The 20,706-nt window shown below is 38.1% G+C and overlaps 1 protein-coding gene across 7 annotated transcripts in view; it reads left to right on the forward strand.

Moving 5' to 3' along the window:
* The window catches only part of LOC143026661 (G-protein-signaling modulator 2-like), a 235,417-nt gene that overhangs the window by 204,859 nt on the left and 9,852 nt on the right, over window positions 1–20,706 (forward strand). For 2 of the 7 annotated variants that reach the window (XM_076187427.1, XM_076187431.1), the window contains exon 13: window positions 3,118–3,377. The exons of the other annotated variants lie outside the window; for them this stretch is intronic. In XM_076187427.1, the coding sequence (XP_076043542.1) occupies window positions 3,118–3,377 (260 nt within the window). The remainder of the gene's footprint in view (window positions 1–3,117; window positions 3,378–20,706) is intronic. 7 annotated transcript variants of the gene reach the window in all.

The following is a 20,706-nucleotide window of genomic DNA, read 5'->3' on the forward strand; positions in this document are numbered from 1 at the left end:
TTTGGCTACCTCCCATGTAAGGAGGAAAAAAGCCTTTGGTATATGTATGGTATATGTGATGTGCTGTGTTTTTGCGATGCTGCTTCTGACCCAGGGCAGTGGACAGGATGCGGGGATGACCTGTCATCCGGGAGGTGCTGAGATGAGAGGGAGGGAGGAGGGTGGAGGGGAGTGGAGTATATGGGGGATGGAATGGGTGGGAGTGGTTTCTATGCCTTTTTCTTTTTGGCTACCCCCCGTGTAAAGGGGGAAAATCATTTGGTATATATATGTATGTATGTATACAGTCGTACCTCGGTACTCGACCATAATCCGTTCTGAGGTGGTGGTCGAGCACCGATTTGTTCGAACACCGAAACCAATTTTCCCATAAGAAATAATGGAAAGTATTTTAATCCGTTCTTACCATTAAGAAAAATACCTAAAATATTATAAGAACGTGTATCTAAACAACAATGAAGATGTAAATGTGCACAAGCAGTACATGATAAAGATAAATAAAGCATTATAAACCATTTTGTATAATTTACTTACGTTTTGGAGAGTGGTTGATAGCATACAGGAATGGATGTGGAGAGGACGGGAGGGAGGGTTACTCCTTGGAAGGGGAATCCCCTTCCATGATGACGCTAGGTAACGCGCCTTCAGGGGTTTTCTCCCTTCTCTCTCTCTTCCGTGGAGGTGAATCTGGCTGGGCAGTAGCCTTCCTCTTTTCTTTAAGAAGGAACCTGTCCATTGTCAGTTGCTTCTGCCTTTTCTGCACTATTTTTCGGAAGTGCGCCATAACAGTGTCATTGAAAATTATCACAGCACGGTTACTGACTGCTGTATCAGGATGGTATTTTTCAACAAACGCCTGCAACTCACCCCACTTAGCACACATGTCATTGATCACTGCACTGGAAGCCTCCTCTCTTACATCCTCATCTTCTGAGGATTCCTGCTCCTGAACCAAATCTTGCTGCTGCTGTTGTTGCAGGTACAATAACTCTTCTGTGGTCAACTCAGAAGAGTGGCCTTCCACAAGCTCATCGATGTCCTCCCTGTTGACCTCAATGCCCATACTTCTTCCCATGGAAAGAATGTCCTCCATGACAGCATTTTCTTCAGTAGTACATGTACCAGCAGGAATAACAGCAGCAGTGCTTGGACCAGCCTCATACTGGAAACCCTCGAAGTCCCTCTCAGGTACACACTCAGGCCAAAGTTTTCGCCATGCAGAGTTTAATGTCCTATAAGTGACGTTACCCCAAGCTTGGTCTATTATGTTAACACAATTGAGGATATTAAAGTGATCCTTCCAAAATTCTCTAAGGGTCAACTGGGTATCACATGTCACATCAAAACACTTTCGGAAGAGGGCCTTGGTGTACAGTTTTTTAAAGTTAGCAATTACCTGTTGGTCCATAGGCTGGAGTAAGGGAGTAGTATTAGGGGGCAAGAACTTCACCTTGATGAAACTGTATTCATCTGTTAAGTCATCCTCTAGACCTGGAGGGTGTGCAGGGGCATTGTCCATCACTAAAAGGCATTTTAATGGCAACTTCTTTTCTATGAGGTATGCCTTAACTTGGGGAGCAAACACTTCATGGATCCATTCAGTAAAAAATTGTCTTGTGACCCACGACTTAGTGTTAGCTCGCCACATAACTGGTAACTTAGTTTTTATGATGTTATTTCTCTTGAATACACGGGGATAGTCTGAATGATACACTAATAAGGGCTTGATCTTACAGTCTCCACTAGCATTGGCACACAATAACAGCGTTAGCCTGTCCTTCATAGGCTTGTGACCAGGCATTTTTGTCTCCTCCTTTGTGATGTACGTATTGGCCGGCATTTTCTTCCAAAACAGGCCGGTCTCGTCACAGTTGAACACTTGTTCAGGAACATACTCTTCAGCCTTGATGGTCTCGCTGAATTCTGTAACATATTTCTCAGCCGCTGCTTTGTCCGAACTGGCTGCCTCCCCATGCCTGGTAACTCTATGAATTCCCGTTCTATGTCTAAATTTTTCAAACCATCCCCTGCTTGCCTTGAAAGTAAATGAACTAGCACTTTCACCTCCAGTAGTTTTCAATAGATCTTCGTAAATTTGAAGAGCTTTTTCGCAGATGAGAGCTTCACTAATGCTGTCCCCTGCCAACATCTTTTCCTTGGTGAAGATAAGAATCAACTTCTCCATTTCTTCCATTATCTGAGGCCTTTGCTTACTAATTGCTGTCACTCCCATTGCAACATCAGCTTTCTTTAACACTTCCTTATGCTTCAAGATAGTGGAAATGGTTGACTTTGCCATTTCGTACTGCGACGCGAGGTCGGACACTCGTACACCACTTTCATATTTTGCTATAATTTCCTTCTTCAGTTCAAAAGTGGTCCTCACTGTTTTCCTCTTTGCCTTCCCCTTATCACTGTCTTTCTTTGGACCCATTATTAAGGGCTAGAGCAACACGAAAAAGTTTAAATCTGGGAAGAAATACTCGAACAAACTGCGTACGTCTTACTCCGCTGGTGGTCTGAGTCGAACTGACGCTTACCCGCTGTTCGAGCTAGTCGAGTACCGAAAATCTGTTCGAGGTCCGATGCATTTTCTACTCGAATTATTTGGTCGAGCACCGATTTGGTCGAGTATAGAGGCGGTCGAGTACCGAGGTACGACTGTATATATATATATATATATATATATATATATATATATATATATACATATATATACATATACATACATATACACATATATATATACATATATAGGCTGTATAATTGGAACCTAATCATTATTCATAAAAGTATGCTGATTACTTTTAACTTCTACTATTCCTATTTTGCATTGTCCTACATAAACCTCTACAGTGCCTCTTTGGTGCAAAATTTTTCCCAAGAATGAAAGTGCTGGTAATCTTTTATGAAATACCAAATGAAGGATATGTAAGATAGGTTTTCATATGTATGAAGCTGATGTGTTCTTTGACTCACTCTCCATATAAGGGTGAGGGCTTTTCGTATGTATTTATATGTGAATAACTTGGTGGAGTGAATTAGATTAATTTTTGTAATTACCCACATTTTAGTGTCTAAAATGTCCTGTAAATACAGTGTTAACCATCTCTGCAGGGTTCACGTATTGAAGACCAACGGAGTTCTCTACCCACTGAAGTGCAGATGACTCAGTCAGCAGTAACTGTTCCAGATGATGACCTTTTCTCTGTTATTGTCCGTTTCCAATCAGGACGACTTGAAGACCAGAGATCGAATTTTCCTGGGGAAGCAGGAAACAACCAAGTATCAGCATCAAACCCAAATGATTCAGATACTTCCTCAACTACTTTACTCACCAAGGACAAACCTAGAAATCGACAAACAAAACCTAGAAAGTAAAGTGGGGGAACTTTGTTATACCAAGTTTCTTCCTTTGGTAACCCTTTTTTTTTTAACTTGTTATAAGATAGAGCAGAGTGATGAACTGGTTTGGGCATGTGGAAAGAATGAATGAAGAAAGACTAGCAGAGTGAGCTTGAGAGAAAGACTGAGAATAGGATTGTCGGACAGGCTGAAGGGGATCATGGGTATATGTGGAATATCTTTTGAGTAGAGAAAAGAAAGTTAAAAAAATGAGTGAGTAGAAGGATATTTTTAATGGATGAAGGGAAGATGCAGAAGGAAAGGATATTCTCATCTGCTTCATAATTTGAATGGATGATGATGAGGGTACCTTAATGTGGGATATATCTAGGTCCAACTGCTGGGTCCTGCTGTGGAAGAGCTGTGTCACACTGCATGGCTTTTAACCCAAGCAGTGTGATATGGGATAGGGCAGATCCTGAGATACCTAGATAGGAGGGATGGTTGAGTGGGTTTTATTTGTTTATGATGTGAGTGTGTACTTTGATTTGGCTAATCCCTCTATAAAGACGAAAGAGCTTTTGGTGTATATCTATATGTGTGTATATGTATTTACTTAATTGCATTTAATTGTAGTATACAGGAATGGAGCTACACTTGTGGGGTCCAGTCTCTTAGTCTCCAATTATCATACCTCATCTTAAGTTCACATGTGATTCCAGCTTGTGCCAAATCATCATCTAGGCTATTCCAGGAGTATAAACTCAAGTATGGAAAACTGTCATTTTCACATCCATAAGACATGTTGTCTTTTTATTTTTTTTTACTCGTTCCCATGACTTTATGATGCTCTCCAATCCTAAATCAAGAGATCCTCTCTGTCAATTAAGTCCACCCTATTCAATGATCTGGACACCACAATCTCATTCTCTTCTCAATCTTTTAACACTGTCAAGGCTAATACTTCTAGCCTATCCACATACATCTTATTGGCAAAGCTGGGAATAATTTTGATTACTGCTCTCTGAATTCTTTCAGTCTTTCTTATATATTTCACTGTTGTATATTCCAGTCCAGGACAGATTAATGATATATCATAAACATTGCCTATATATTTATACATACATACATATACCAAGGACTTTTCCCCCCTTACAAGGAAGGTAGCCAGAGTCAAAGGCATAAATCCACTCCCACCCATTTCATTCTCACATACTCCACTCTCATTCACCACCCCTCCCTCCCTCTTTTCTTGGCTCCTCCTGGATGATGAGTCATCCTTGCATCTCACCCACTGTCCTGGGTCAGAATCAATGCAGGAAGACACAGCACATCCACAGTAAGACCACTTCATTTAATGGCAACCCCCTTTCTCTGTCCCCTAATGTAGAAAAAGAGAATACAGGAAGAAATCCCTTTGAGTTGCATCAAAATATTATTCATACACAACCATTTTCTACTCACCCCTATTCTCTGTCTTCTCCCTTCCTTCCTCAACAGCAACAGACATTACTCTCTTTCCTAATGCCCATTTTACTCCATCCATCCATATTATCCTTGGTCACACCCTCATGTTCACTCCCTCCACCTCTGTCTCCCACACCTCTTTTACTAATCTTTCTTCATTCATTCTTTCCATCTGTCCAAACTATCCCAATACTCTTTCATCAACCCTATCTCCCAACTCCCTTTCCACCCCTGTTCTCCTCCTCACCTCCTTGTTTCTCACTCTATCCAGCCTAGTAACCCCTTCCATACCTCTCAATCATTTCATCTCAGACAAATTTAAACTCCTCCTCTCTTCCTTTCTTATGTTCCATATTTCATCCCTATATAGTGCTGTTGGCACAATCACCCCTTCAAATACACCACACACCGACCACAGAACCGTGAACACCTTCGTTGTCGCTGGGGCCCAAAGAAGAGGATAAACAACGAAAAAAGAAACCTGGTTTGTATTATAGGGGAGGGGAGAAATCGTGAGTGTCCGTAATGATATCTCCGCAGTGTTAGTAAATTGTATTAAGGAATAATTCGCAAAAATAAAGGAAAATAACGAAAAGTTCGACTCAAAAGGAAAATGCAAAGCAGAGCCATCTGGTAACAACATGACAAACCCCGATGTAAACAAACATTTCATCACACCGACCACGATTAGGGAGTATCACAAAGATGCTTTTTCTGGATTTAATAAGTATGAAAGCAGGAGTCTAAGTATCTTAGAGATAGAGAGGAAAATGAGCAAGAATAGGATACTGTGGGAGAATGAAATTATGGAATTAGTAAACGAAATTGTTGAATTAATGGACTGCCTAGCGCAAGCAAACGTTGATATCTCTGACCCGAGGAGAACTAACTTGGACCTGAGAAACGACATTAAGGGATTGAAAAAGGAAATAAGAGAGCTGAAGAGTGATAATGAAAAGAAGAGAATTAATGATACTACCAATAGCAAAAACTTAAAAACAAAGGTAAATAAAAAAATTCAGGAAATAACTGAAAAAATCGAAGAGAACTTAGGTGAGGAGAGTATCCAAAAGATTAACCTCTTCACTCCGGGGCACATCGCATATCTGGCAGCATTAGCTGCCCGACATGCAATATTGCGTCATATTAATCGCATTATAAAAAATAAAGTCAGTGCTCAATCGTTCGTTCTCTTTCACCCGTGTATTTTGATAACCATAGAAAATTGATGAAGCCAGTTTAGAGAGAATGGAAATTACGTAGGTACGACTACGATAAATATAATCAAGATGGCGATGTCAGCATCATCGAGTACCCACTTCCTCTTCATGCCGCCTATGTAGGCGTCACCATATGGAATTGGTTAATAAAGAAATTGCTTTCAAAGAAATAATCCAACAACAAATGCAGGATAATGCAAAAGACACAATTATCCAAGTAATTAATGAAAAAGCAAATTGGGTCAGAGACACAGTGGATAGGAAAAAATGTATTGTGGTATATGGGCTAAAAGAAAAACATGGTTTGAAGAGATTCATGAGAAAAAAAAAAGAAAAAGAGACGGCAATAGAAATCTTAAAAGAAGTTCATGAGGGAGCCCAAGATGCAAGGAAAGACTTTGAAGAAACATATAGGATTGGTTGCTATTCTAGGGATAGAAATCGACCCCTAAAAATAAAACTAAGATCACAAATGGCAGTAGAAGACATGTTTGAAAAAGTAGGTAACTTAGCAAGGAGTGAAAAATACAATAAGATATGGATAAAAAGGGAGATGAGTACTGAGGAATTAGAAAAAGAAAAGACACTAAGAGATGAAGCAAAGGAAAAAAAAACATGAAAAGAACGGAGACAGAAAGCAAGGAATTCCATTGGAGAGTAATCAACATGAGACTGAGGAAATGATACATCAGAATGGGTGAACCAAAGACAGAAAAAAAAAGTGGAGAGAGAAGAAAATTTAAAATTGGCCTATACCAACATCAATGGATTAATTTCAGGACTGAACGAACTTAATGATTACCTGCTAGAAGAAAAGCCAGATATAATGGGAATTGTGGAGACTAAACTAAGGGGCAAAATACCATCCATCGATGTTGGAAATGGACTATATAATTACTGGATTAAAAACAGAGACAAGAAACAAGGAGGAGGAATCATGTTCTTGGCCAAGAAAAACTTGAATGTGACAAAAATAGTGGAGGGCAAAGGTAATGTAGAACTGATCATGATAAAAGTTGAAGACAAGAACATGAAAAGTAGAAAATTTTGTGGTGACTTATGAGCCCCCAAAAATGAGCATACAAAAATGTTAGAGGATACAAGGCAATCATTAAACGAGATACTAATAGGCGGGGGTAATCTGGTAATTATGGGGGACTTCAATTGCAAATAAATTTGTTGGGAAAACATGACAGTACGAGGAGGAGACGACTTGTGGAGTAGTGTACTACTAGATATGACCATGGAATGCACAATGACTCAGTGAGTCAGTGAAAACACCAGATACAGAAACAACGAAAAGCCATCGAATCTAGATTTAATTTTTACAACAGAACCTGAAATTGTGGATAAAATCCAATACAAGACACCAATTGGAAAGAGTGACCATATACTCATTGAAACTGAACTAAAGGAAGAAATATACATGGAGAGAAATGAAAAGCATAGGAAAGGAAGATTGATGTACAACAAAACGGACTGTGCAAAACTAAAGAAATTCTCCCAGAAAGCAAACTGGGAAAATTTTTACATGGAAGAGACAAAAGTGGAAGAGAAATGGTATATCTTGATGGATAATTACAATGAAGGGGTAAATAAGCACGTACCAGGACAGAAGCGAGAGTGTACATTAAATGCTAGTTCAACAAAAGATGCAGTGAGGCAAAAGACAGAAGGGACAGAGCTTGGAAAAGGTGGAGAAAAAATAAAAAAAAAACTGGAAAATGGCAAGTCTATGTAAACTATAGAAATGAGTATGTTTAAGTGAGAAGAGAGGAAAAAAGGAACCATGAAAAGGATATTATAGATAAATGCAAAGAGCAACCCAAACTATTCTATCAATATGTGAATGGTAAACTTAAAAACAAGCAAGAAATGGTGAAACAACGCCAAGGAAATATAGAATACACAGACAATTTAGAAATGGCCAAAATCATGAAAAATCACTTCAATTCTGTCTTCACTAGAGAGAAAACACAAGATTGGAACGAAGGTAATGAAAGGCGATCTCCCCCCATGAGCGACATAACAATAGCACAAAACGAAATATTAGAACACCTATCAAACCTGGACGTCAGGAAATCACATGGCCCGGATGGAATTGTAAATTGGATTCTAAAAGAATGCAAAGAAGAACTAATGGACAAAATACAGAACATAATAAATTGCTCACTCAAAGAAGGAAAAATACCAAAAGACTGGAAAAATGCTAACACTGTACCAATATATAAAGGAGGTAACAAGGAAGAACCAACTAACTATAGGCCAGTCTCACTAATAAGCACTATAGCCAAAATTTGTGAGAAAATCATCAAGAATAGATGGGTAAAACACCTAGAAGACAATATAATAAACCCAAGACAATTTGGGTTCAGACAAGGAAGATCATGTACCACAAACTTAATATGTTTCTACTCAAGATTAATAGACATAGTGCAGGAAAGGAATGGATGGGCTGACTGTGCCTTCCTGGACTTACAAAAAGCTTTTGACAAAGTACCACACAAAAAATTATTAAACTTGAACATATAGGAGGGATATAAGGGAACCTACTAAAATGGATGGAGGACTTCCTGATTGGTAGAAAGATGAAAGTAGTGCTCAGAGAAAAATATTCAGATTGGAAAGAGGTGATCAGTGGAGTACCGCAAGGATCCGTACTAGCTCCAACAATGTTTGCTATTTATGTGAATGACATAGATGAGGATGTGAAATATTACATGAGCTTCTCTGCTGAAGATGCCAAACTGTTAATGAAAGTAAAAACTGAAGAGGATTGCGAATCACTGCAGGAAGACCTGAACAAGGTATGGAACTGGAGTCAGAAATGGGAGGTGGACTTCAATATTAAGAAGTGCAGCATAATGGAGTTTGGAAAAAGTAAAAACAGAATATCAGGACAATATAAAATTGGAACCAAGGAGGTAAAGAAGGAGAGATCCGAAAAAGATCTGGGTGTAATTATCTCAAACGACTTGTCCTATGACAAACAGATAAACAAAATTGTTGGAGAATCCTACAACTTGCTAAGATCAATAAAAGTGGTATTTATATATTTGGACGAAGAAATGATTAAAAAAATATTGGTCACACTGATAAGGCCTAGACTAGAATATGCGGCGATATTGTGGTCACCCAGTACCAAAAAGAATATCAAGAAAATAGAAAAAATCCAGAGAGCAGCAACAAAAATGGCACCTGCACTCGCAAACTTATCATATGAGGAGAGATTGGCTAAACTAGATTTACCGACTCTGGAGCAAAGAAGAGAGAGAGGCAACCTACTGACCATCTACAGAATCATGAAAGGCACAGAAATACTTGATAGAGAGGACTTGTTAAACTGGGACAGGAGAAGCACAAGAGGACATGGAAAGAAAATAAAAAAACATAGCTACAGAAGAGATCTGAAGAAAAAAAAAATTCCACATAGAGTGGTAGACACTTGGAACAAACTGGACAAGGAAATAGTGTGTGCAAAAACCATTCATGAGTTTAAAAGCAAACTAGACATACAAAGGCAGGACCCCACGAGCGTAGCTCCCCTTCCCACAAAATACAACTAGGTAAATACAACTAGGTACAAATACAATCTCCTCTTAGCATCCATTCCCAGATGTCTATTTCTCATTACACTTTTTAATCCACCAAGGCATTTACTTGTATCTCTCAATCTACATTCTGCATCCACCTCCACTCCTCTTTCCTGCCACATTCACACCCAAATATCTAAAGCTATCCACTTCCTCCAGTATCTCTCCCTTAATACTCACTTACAATTTGCCACCATCCTCTCCCTTTGTACATATCATCACCTTACTTATTTACACATTTATTTTCAACTTCCTTCTTTCACACACCTTCCCAAAATCTGTCACTAACTTCCTTAATCCCTCCTCTGATCCTGCTACAAGCACAGCATCATCAGCAAACATCAACTGGCAAATCTCCCATTCTCCATTTTCTTTAACCATCTCCAAGCCCCAACCCATTACCCATGCATTTACCTCTCACACCACCCAATCCATGTATAAATTGAACAACCAAGGTGACATGACACATCCCTGGCAAAGTCCCACCTTTACCTCAAACCACTCACTTGCTCCAATTCAAATTCTAACACAGGCTCTACTACTCTTGTAAAAACTCTTGACTGCTCATAACAGCTTTACTCCTATCCCATTTATCTGCCATACCTCCAACAGTGCCTTTCTGTCTACCCATATATAGAAAACAAAATTAACACCTCAAACCACACTATCCATATTCACTGACTGTGCCACAACCAGGAAAGAAAAATACATCACAAAGGTAGAATCAGCACTAATACACAACAGCTTACCCTTCTCCAGAAAGGCAAAAAAATTAGACAGTCACTTAAAAACACCACAGCAGAAATAACCACACTCCAAACACATACAATACACAGGAGAAAGATTTAGGAGTGTATATAAAAGATAACCTGTCCACTGACAAGACATATCAACAGGATTGTGGGAGAGACATATGAACTGCTGCAGAAGAGTAAAGGGGCTTCTCACTATATGGATGAAGACATGATGAAAAAAACTGATAGAAATTAGAATATGCAACAGTGGTAAGGTTCCCACATAGAGTAAAAGATATAAATAAGATTGGGAGAATACAAAGGGCAGGAACCAAACTAGTTCCCAGCCTAGCAGATAAACCATTTAACCCCTTCGATACGATGACGCCTACGGTGTCTTCATTATATATATTGTAGTTGTACCTGCGTGACCCCCTTACTCTGTAAACTGGCTTCATCATATTTTCTATGGTTATCAAAATTTACGGGTGAAAGAGAACGAGCAGTACAGCAGTGCGGTAACTTTATTTTTTATAATGTGAGTATTATGACACAACATCGCATGTCTGGCAGCTAATGGTGCCCGCGAGATTTTGGCCCGTATTGAAGGGGTTAAGGTGAGACTAAAAGCACTGGTTCTGCCAACTTTGAAATAGATCACTTCATTCTACAATGCCATACACTAACAATCCCCAGAGAACAATATTATTTCTTTACTGAGTAACTTATGTACCTGTCTGGTGGCTGTAGCTGGTTATCTGGGGGATACATTCATCAACTTTTTTTTTTTCTTAGAATGTATATTTTGGCTTCCTGAATGGTCACTTCTATCATATCCACTACCATGTCAGTGGAAGAATCTGGTCTGTGTTGAAGAACTCTAAGTTCATTTCTGTTTCCTCTCTGTATTCATGCCAGTTTGGTTTGCTTTTTGTATATGAATGTTCTCTTGTATGTAGGTTGTGAGACAGAAAACCCAGTATCCTGCAGACCTATCTCCCTCCTCTCCACAATGTCTAAAATGATGGCAACATTTATCTTATGGAGAAATAAAACACATACACCTTCTTCACCTAATCAACACATATTCAAATAGGACCAATCCACTAACACATTGTTCACAAACCTCACCCAGCAAGAAGGCTTCACCCAGAGAGTACCACTCACAGAACAGTAATGACAGTAGAGATGAATAAGGCTTTTGACAGTCCCCAAACACACTTGGAATAGCTTAGAAGGGACCCAATCTGGAACAGCACATAGATTCAAATTTAAATATGATAACTGGAAGTTAAGGATGTAAACCAAGTTGGAACTGTACATAATCTTCATGCTGTCTATCTATATACCAAGAGCTTTTCTCCTGTTATGAGGAAGGTAGCCAAGTCAGAGGTACATACCCACTCCCACCCATTTCACTCTCCTCCGCAACCTTTTCCTCCCTTTCATCTTAGCTCATCATGGATGATGGGTCATCCCTGTATTCTGCCCATTGTCCTGAGTCAGAAGCAATGTAGCAAGACACAGTGATCTCGAAGTTAGATGTGATAAATTGGAGAGTAGGTGATAGAACCTAGGAAGCATTGCTCCTTTCATGTATACTACAATTAGGTAAATACAATTTGGTATATCAAAACGTACATATACCAACTGCTTTTTCCCCCTTACAAGGGAGGTAGCCAAAGTCAAAAGGCACAAATCCACTTCGACCCATTTGATCCCCACCCACTCCACTCCCATTCACCACCCCTCCCTCCCTCCCTCCATCCCTCTTTTCTTGGCTCCTCCTGGATGATGGGTCATCCCTACAATTTGGTAGATACACATTATACAATTGACAAAACTCCTGGCTGACAGAGTGCAGACTGTCACAGAACAATCCTTTAATAGACATAAAAAAATAAAAAAAAACTCCAAAGAGCCATGCTATTACTAACTCTTCAATCTGTCCACAAGTGACCTCCCCACTTCCAAAACAGAGCACATCAAACTCCACCTATACACACAACCTAACAATAACAGCCCAGCATAGCAGCCAGAAATAGACTAATCTACTTAATTAAACAAACTAAAACTAATACAAAACAGAATGTCTTCTTCTTCTCAGAAGTCACCAGTGACATTGTTTGCCACTGAATTCTTTGAATTAAAGAAAGGCCTACATTTAGATTAATTGGCCAAATTTTCCTAGTGGAAAAAATACTGAGCCACACTTTTGATACACACATGACCTTCAGCCCACACATTAGAGACCTGACAGTGAAGGGAACCAAGAAACTGACCATACAAAAAATAGTAGTAGGGACATAAATTGGACAGCAGAAATAAACATTTATCACTGTACACAAATATCTCATTAGAACTGCATTTAATTATGCATCTACAGCATGGTACCCAATAGTTAAATGAACAAAGATATCCTACAAATAACACAAATAATTAAGAATTATAGCTGACTGCACTAAAACAACCACACACTTGATAAGGCCTAGACTAGAGTATGCGGCGACATTCTGGTCCCCCAGTACCAAAAAGAATATAAAGAAAATAGAAAGAATCCAGAGAGTAGCTACAAAAATGGTACCTGCACTTGCAAACCTATCATACGAGGAGAGATTGGCTAAACTGGAGTTACCGACACTGGAGCAAAGAAGAGAGAGAGGTGACCTATTGACCATCTACAGAATTATGAAAGGCACAGAGATACTTGATAGAGAGGACTTACTTAACTGGGGCAAGAGAAACACAAGAGGACATGGAAAGAATATAAAAAAAAACATAGCTATAGAAGAGAACTGAAGAAAAACAGTTTTCCACATAGAGTTTTGGACACTTGGAACAAACTGGATAATGAAATAGTATGCGCAAAAACCATTCATGAGTTTAAAAGCAAACTAGACACTGCGAGATACAATGGCGGGACACCACGAGCATAGCTCCCCTTCCCGCAAAATACAACTAGGTAAATACACTGAAATAGCAAACTGGATTTTGAAAGAATGCAGAAATGAACTGGCAGACAAAATACATAGCATAATAAATAGTTCCTTGAAAGAAGGAAAAGTTCCAGAAGATTGGAAAAAAGCAAATATAGTACCTATATATAAAGGAGGAAATAAAGAAGACCCTACCAACTATAGACCAGTCTCTCTAACAGATTCAGACAAGGACGATCATGTGTCACTAATTTAATATGTTTCTATTGAAGGCTAATAGATATAATACAAGAAAGAGATGGATGGGCTGATTGTGCATTTCTAGACCTAAAAAAAGCTTTTGACAAAGTACCACATAAGAAGTTGCTCAAGAAATTAGAAACTGAAGGAGGAATACAGGGCTACTTAAATGGATGGAAGACTTTTTGCAAGAAAGAAAAATGAGAGTAGTGATAAGGGACAAACACTCAAAATGGGACGACGTAATAAGCGGTGTTCCACAAGGAACAGTTCTGGCCCCAATAATGTTTGCTATATATATTAATGATATGGATGAAGAAATTGAAAGTTATATGAGCTTCTTTGCAGATGATACAAAACTATTAAAAAAAGTGAACATGGAAGAAGATTGAGTCACTACAGAATGATCTAAATAAAGTATGGGAATGGAGTAGGAAGTGGGAGATGGAGTTCAACACTAAAAAGTGTAGTATAATGGAATTTGGAAAAAGCAAAAACAGAATAACAGGATCATATAAATTGGGAGAAGAAGGAATAAAAAAAGTAGAAAATGAGAAGGACCTGGGAGTCATTGTTATAAATAATATGTCACCTGAGAAACATATAAATAAGATTTTTGGAGAAACTTATAACTTAATAAGAACAATCAAAAAGGCATTTACATACCTGGATGAAGAAATGGTAAAGAAAATTCTAATCACTCTGATAAGACCAAGATTGGAATATGCAGCAATGATGTGGTCACCAAGTACAAAAAAATGCATAAAAAAAATTGAAAGAATACAAAGAGCAATTACAAAATTGGTACCAACATTTTCAAAACTATCATATGAGGAGGGACTTGCAAAACTTGAGCTACAGACACTAGAGCAAAGAAGAGAGAGAGGAGATTTGATAGCTATTTACAGAATCATGAAAGGCATAGAAATTATTGATAGAATCTGATAAAATGGGATGATAGAAATACAAGAGGGCACGGAAAGAAAATCAAGAAAGACAGCTATAGAAGAGATCTGAAAAAGAACAGCTTTCCTCACAGAGTAATAGACAGTTGGAACAAGTTAGATGAGAAAGTGGTGTGTGCAAAAACAATACATGAATTTAAAAATACTTTAGATAAAATGAGATATGAAGACGGGACACCACGAGCATAGCTCCCCTTCCCATAAAATATAACTAGGTACAACTAGGTAAATACACATGCGGACCACGGAACCGCCTACACCTTTGTCATTGTGCCTCAAAGAAGAAGATTTACAACAACAAAAAAAGGAAACCTGGTTTGTATTGAATGGGAGGGGAGAAATCATGGGTATCCGAAATGATATCTCTGCAGTACTAGTTAAATGTATTAAGACGTAATTAGCAAAACAATGAAAGAAAATAATGAAAAGTCTGACTCGAACTACAACTCCAAAGCAGGGTCATCTAGCGGTGCCATGCCTAAACATGATATACACAATCATTGCAAAACCCCAGAGGCCACCAGGTTATACCACGAGAATGCTTTGTCAGGATTTGGCACGTTCGAAAGGAGTTTACATCAAATCCTAGAGATAGAGAGGGAAATGAGTAAAAATAGGAAATGGTGGGAGAATGAAATTATGGACAGGAAGGAAATTGTTGAACTAATGGATTGGTTAGCGCAAACAAACATTGAAATTTCTGACCTGAGGAAAACTAACTTGGATCTAAGAACGAGATTAAGGAAATGAAAAATTATATAAGAGAGGTGAAGAGTGAATTGAAAATAAGAAAATTAATTATACTACCAATAGCGACAACTTAAAAAAAGAGGTAAACAACAAAACACCAGAAATGACTGAAAAAATCAAAGAGAACTTAGGTGAGGAAAGTATCCAAAAGATTAAGAAATGGAAGAAAAACATTGAAAATAAAGAAACTGCAGGAGAATGCAAAAGACACAATTATCCAAGTAATTAATGAAAAGGCAAATTGGGTCAGAGATAGGAAAAAATGGACTAAAAGAAAAACATGGTCTGGTGCGGTACATGGGAAAAAAATAAGAAAAAGACAGCAATAGCAATCCTAAAAGAAATTCAGGGTGGAGCCCAGGTTGTAGGGAAGGATGTTATTGATAAATATAGGATTGGTCATTATTCTTAGGATAGAAATTGACTCTTAAAAATAAGATCACAAATGGTAGAAGACATATTTGAAAAAGTAGGTAAATTGGCAAGGAGTGACCAGCACAATAAGATATGGATAAAAAGAGAAAGGAGTATTGAGGAATTAGAAAAAGAGAAGACACTAAGAGATGAAGCTAAGGAAAAAACTCGAAGAGAATGGAGACTGAAGGCAAGGAATTCTATTGGAGAGTAATCGACATGAGACAAAGAAAATGGTACATCAGAATGGGTGACAAAAGACAAAAAAAAAAAAAAAATGGAGAAAGGAAAAAATTGAAAGTGGCCTATACTGACATTGACACATTAATTTCAGGACTGAATGAACTTAATGATTACATGTTAGAAAAAAAACAAAAAAAACAGACATAACGGGAAATGTGGAGACTAAAATAAGGGGTGCAATACCACCCATCGATGTTGGAAATGGACTATACAATTACTGGATTAAAAACAGAGATGAGAAACAGGGAGAAGGAATCATGTTCTTGGCCAAGAAAAACTAGAATGTGACAAAAATTGTGAAGGGCAAAGGTAATGTAGAACTGATCATGATAAAAGTCAAAGACAAGGACATGAAAAGTAAAAAGTTTGTGGAGATTTATGCGCCCCCAAATACAAACGCTTGGAAAGAGAACGAGAATACGCAAATGCTAGAAGATACAAGGCATTCATTAAATGAGATACTAATGGGTGGAGGTAACCCGGTAATTATGGGGGACTTTAATTGCAGAGAAATTTGTTGGGAGGACATGACAGTGAAAGGCGGAGAAGACTTGTGGGATAATGTATTACTGGACTTGACCATGGAATATACAATGACTCAGTGGGTCAGTGAAAACACCAGATACAGAAATAATGAGGCGCCATCAAGACTAGATTTGATATTTACAACAGAACCTGAAATTGTGGATAAAATCCAATACAAGACACCAATTGGAAAGAGTGACCATATACTCATTGAGACTGAACTAAAGGAAGAAGTATACATGGAGAGAAATGAAAAGCATAGGAAAGGAAGATTGATGTACAGCAAAATGGACTTTGGAAAACTATAAAGAAATTCTTCCAGAATGCAAATTGGGAAAATTTTTACATGGAAGAGACAAAAGTGGAAGAGAAATGGGATATCTTGATGGATACTTACAATGAAGGGGTGAAAAGGCACATACCAAGACAAAAGCTAGAGAGAGTGTACATTAAATGCTGGTTCAACAAAAGATGCAGTGAGGCAAAAGATTGAAGGGACAGAGCTTGGGAAAGATAGAGAAAAGATAAAAATAAACTGGAAAATGGCAAGTATATATAAACTATAGAAATGAGTACCGTATTTTCCGGCTTAAAATGCGCATCGGGTTATAATGCGCACCCATGCACTTCGTTATCTCAGTACACAGCGCGCACCGACGTATAATGCGCATGCCCGATCGCCATCTAGTGAGAGAATCGAGAACCAACTACCGTAAGAAAAAGTCGGAACTACATGTACCGGTATATTACTCATGTTGTGCGTTGGTCCCTTATTACTTTGTAGCTTAAATAGTTTGTAGGAAATATGATCTAAAAAAAAGTTGATTGAAAGTAAAATATACAGAAAAAATTTGGGATTTTTTCAGAAAATGTTAATTTTATATCTTGAGGAAATAATTCGTTTTTACCATTTTTTATTTAATACTGAAACAAACTACAGACTGTTTCTTTTTAGATTTGAACCTACAATGACAGTGGTGAAATAGGACAGTCTCTCATCGAGGTGACGTTTAGTTAATATAACTCCCGAAAGAGGGTGTTGTAGTCAGGTGTTTGACACGAGTTTATGAACGGCCGCAACGGAATTTGTACCATACCTAAAGTGAAGCAACAAAGCCAACATAAAAATTCAAACTAGGATGCTGTGAACATGGGCAAATATCATGAATATTGATCATGTTTCATGGTGTTTAAGCCTATTTAAGCATGAAAAATAAGATTCGATGGATACCTACCTACACCAAATATTTATATACGGTAGCCCATGCTAGCGTATTCTTTCATGTCACCATGGCTGTTCTTCATGTTCTCACGGAACGTCACGGAGAAGTGTGCCGTCCCGACTTTGTGACGGCCAACATCGTCACGTTGTTGTGAAAAAAATTACACACACAGCCGCAGAATTTTTATCGTAGGCCGTAGATAATGCGCACCACCGGATAACACGCACCCCCCCCCCATTTTTAGGTCCTTCATACGCCGGAAAATACGGTATGTAAAAGTAGGAAGAGAGGAAAAAAGGAACCATGAAAAGGACATTATAGATAAATGCAAAGAATAAACCCAAGCTATTCTATTGATACATGAATGGTAAACTTAAAAATAAACAGGAAATGGTGAAACTACACCAAGGAAATATAGAATACCCAGAAGAATTAGAAATGGCTGAAGTCATGAATAATCACTTCAAGTCTGTTTTCACTAGAGAGGTAGCACAATACTGGGACAAGGGAAATGAAATGCGATCTCCCCCCATGAGTGAAATAATAACACAAAAAGAAATAATGGAACATCTATCAAACCTTGACGTCAGGAAATCACATGGCCCGGATGGAATTGTAAATTGGATTCTTAAAGAATGCAAAGAAGAACTAATGAACAAAATACATAGCGTAGTAAGTAGCTCACTTAAAGAAGGAAAAATACCAAAAGACTGGAAAAAGCTAACATTGTACCAATATATAAAGGAGGAAACAAGGAAGAACCAACTAACTATAGACTGGTTTCACTAACAAGCACTATAGCCAAAATTTGTGAGAAAATCATCAAGAATAGATGGGTAAAACACCTGGAAGATAATAATATAATAAACCAAAGACACTTTGGGTTCAGATAAGGAAGATCATGTACCACAAAATATGTCTTTACTCAAGATTAATAGACATAGCGCAAGAAAGGAATGGATGGGCTGATTGTGCCTTCCTGGACTTACAAAAAGCTTTTGACAAAGTACCACACAAAAAATTATTAAAAAAAACTGAAACATATACGAGTGATACAAGGGAACCTACTAAAATGGATGGAGGACTTCCTGATTGGTAGAGAGATGAGAGTAGTGCTCAGAGAAAAATATTCAGGTTGGAAAGAGGTGATGAGTGGAGTTCTGCAAGGATCTGTATTGGCTCCAATAATGTTTGCTATTTATGTGAATGACATGGATGATGATGTGCAATGTTACATGAGCTTCTTTGCAGATGATGCCAAATTGCTAAGGAAAGTAAAAACTGAAAATGATTGTGAATCACTACAGGAAGACCTGAACAAGGTATGGAACTGGAGTCAGAAATAGGAAGTAGACTTCAATATTAAGAAGTGTAGCATAATGGAGTTTGGAAAAAGTAAAAATAGAATATCAGGACAATATAAAAATTGGAACTAAGGAGGTAAAGGAGAGATCCGAAAAAGATTTGGGTGTAATTATCTCAAACAACTTGTCCTATGATAAACAGATAAACAAAATTGTTGGAAAATCCTATAACTTGCTTCTTCCCCCTACATGGGGGGTAACCTAAGATCAATAAAATTGACATTTACATAATTGGACAAAGAAATAATTAAAAAAAATATTGGTCACACTGATAAGGCCTAGACTAGAATATGCGGTGACATTGTGGTCGTCCAGTACCAAAAAGAATATAAAGAAAATAGAAAGAATCCAGAGAGCAGCCACAAAAATGGCACCTGCACTTGTAAACTTATCATATGAGGAGAGATTGGCTAAACTGGAGTTACCGACTCTGGAGCAAAGAAGAGAGAGAGGTGACCTACTGACCATCTACAGAATCATGAAGGGCACAGAAATACTTGATAGAGAGGACTTGTTAAACTGGGACAAGAGAAACACAAGAGGACATGGAAAGAAAATAAAAAAACATAGTTATAGAAGAGATCTGAAGAAAAACAGTTTTCCACATAGAGTGGTGGACACTTGGAACAAACTGGATGAAAAAATAGTGTGTGCAAAAACCATTCATGAGTTTAAGAGCAAACTAGACACTGTGAGATACAAAGGCAGGACACCACAAGCATAGTTCCCCTTCCCATAAAATACAACTAGGTAGTAGAACAGCTACATTTATTACCTATTAATCAGAAACCAAAATTCTTTCCACAGAGGAGCACATGAAAATGATAGTCTATGCAAAAATCCTTGAAGCCTCCTACTCCTCACACAATATCACACACTACTTAAAAAAAAAAGTGTGTGTGTGTATATATATATATATATATATATATATATATTCCTGTCAACATTGTACATAAACATCTATAATAACCTACCCCAAGCACCCTACATGTCTATGCAAAGACATAAACATTCATATCACAACACCAAGCACTCCACAATACCTCCAAATTCTATACTTTACAAAGCTCCCCCAGACATCAACACAACTAAGAAATCACTCCCAAGGTAAGCAAGAACTAAACTGGCATGTCTGCACTTAGGTCACTATTCTACATTAGGACAACACCAACACATAATTAATTTGGCAATACTCTCCAACTATCCCAGATGCAGCCCTCACACAAGATGTAGAGTACCTCATTCTACATACACTGCCTTACTCTCATCCCATACCAGGATTTGCCAAACAAGTCCTCAGTGTCCCTCAGGGTGTCACTAGAGGATTCTACAGGGTCGATGGAGGCTAGAGTGTTGAGAGGGATTCTAGGGGGTTGGTGAAGTGCCTCGGAGTCAAAAGGAGGTCATTGAGTAAATAAGAACTTGCTAAATTTCAGAGAGAATTTTTTTTGCATGGTAGTATAGCATATCTTGAAATTTGATTACTTACTTTTATAAATACTTATTTTTTCCTTCTGTAAAATGAATCAATGTGAAGATTGTGACCAGACAGCCCATGATCATATTAAGTTAAAGTAATATATTGCATGGAAGAGTCACACATACTCATACAATATCAATTTTTCAAGTTGCTTATAAGTGTTCATGTTGAAGGTGGGCAGAAAGCCTCATACAACATAGCCCATAA

Source organism: Oratosquilla oratoria, chromosome 6 (genome assembly GCF_046742065.1).
Source record: "Oratosquilla oratoria isolate Oo_2021 chromosome 6, ASM4674206v1, whole genome shotgun sequence".
NCBI lineage: Eukaryota > Metazoa > Arthropoda > Malacostraca > Stomatopoda > Squillidae > Oratosquilla > Oratosquilla oratoria.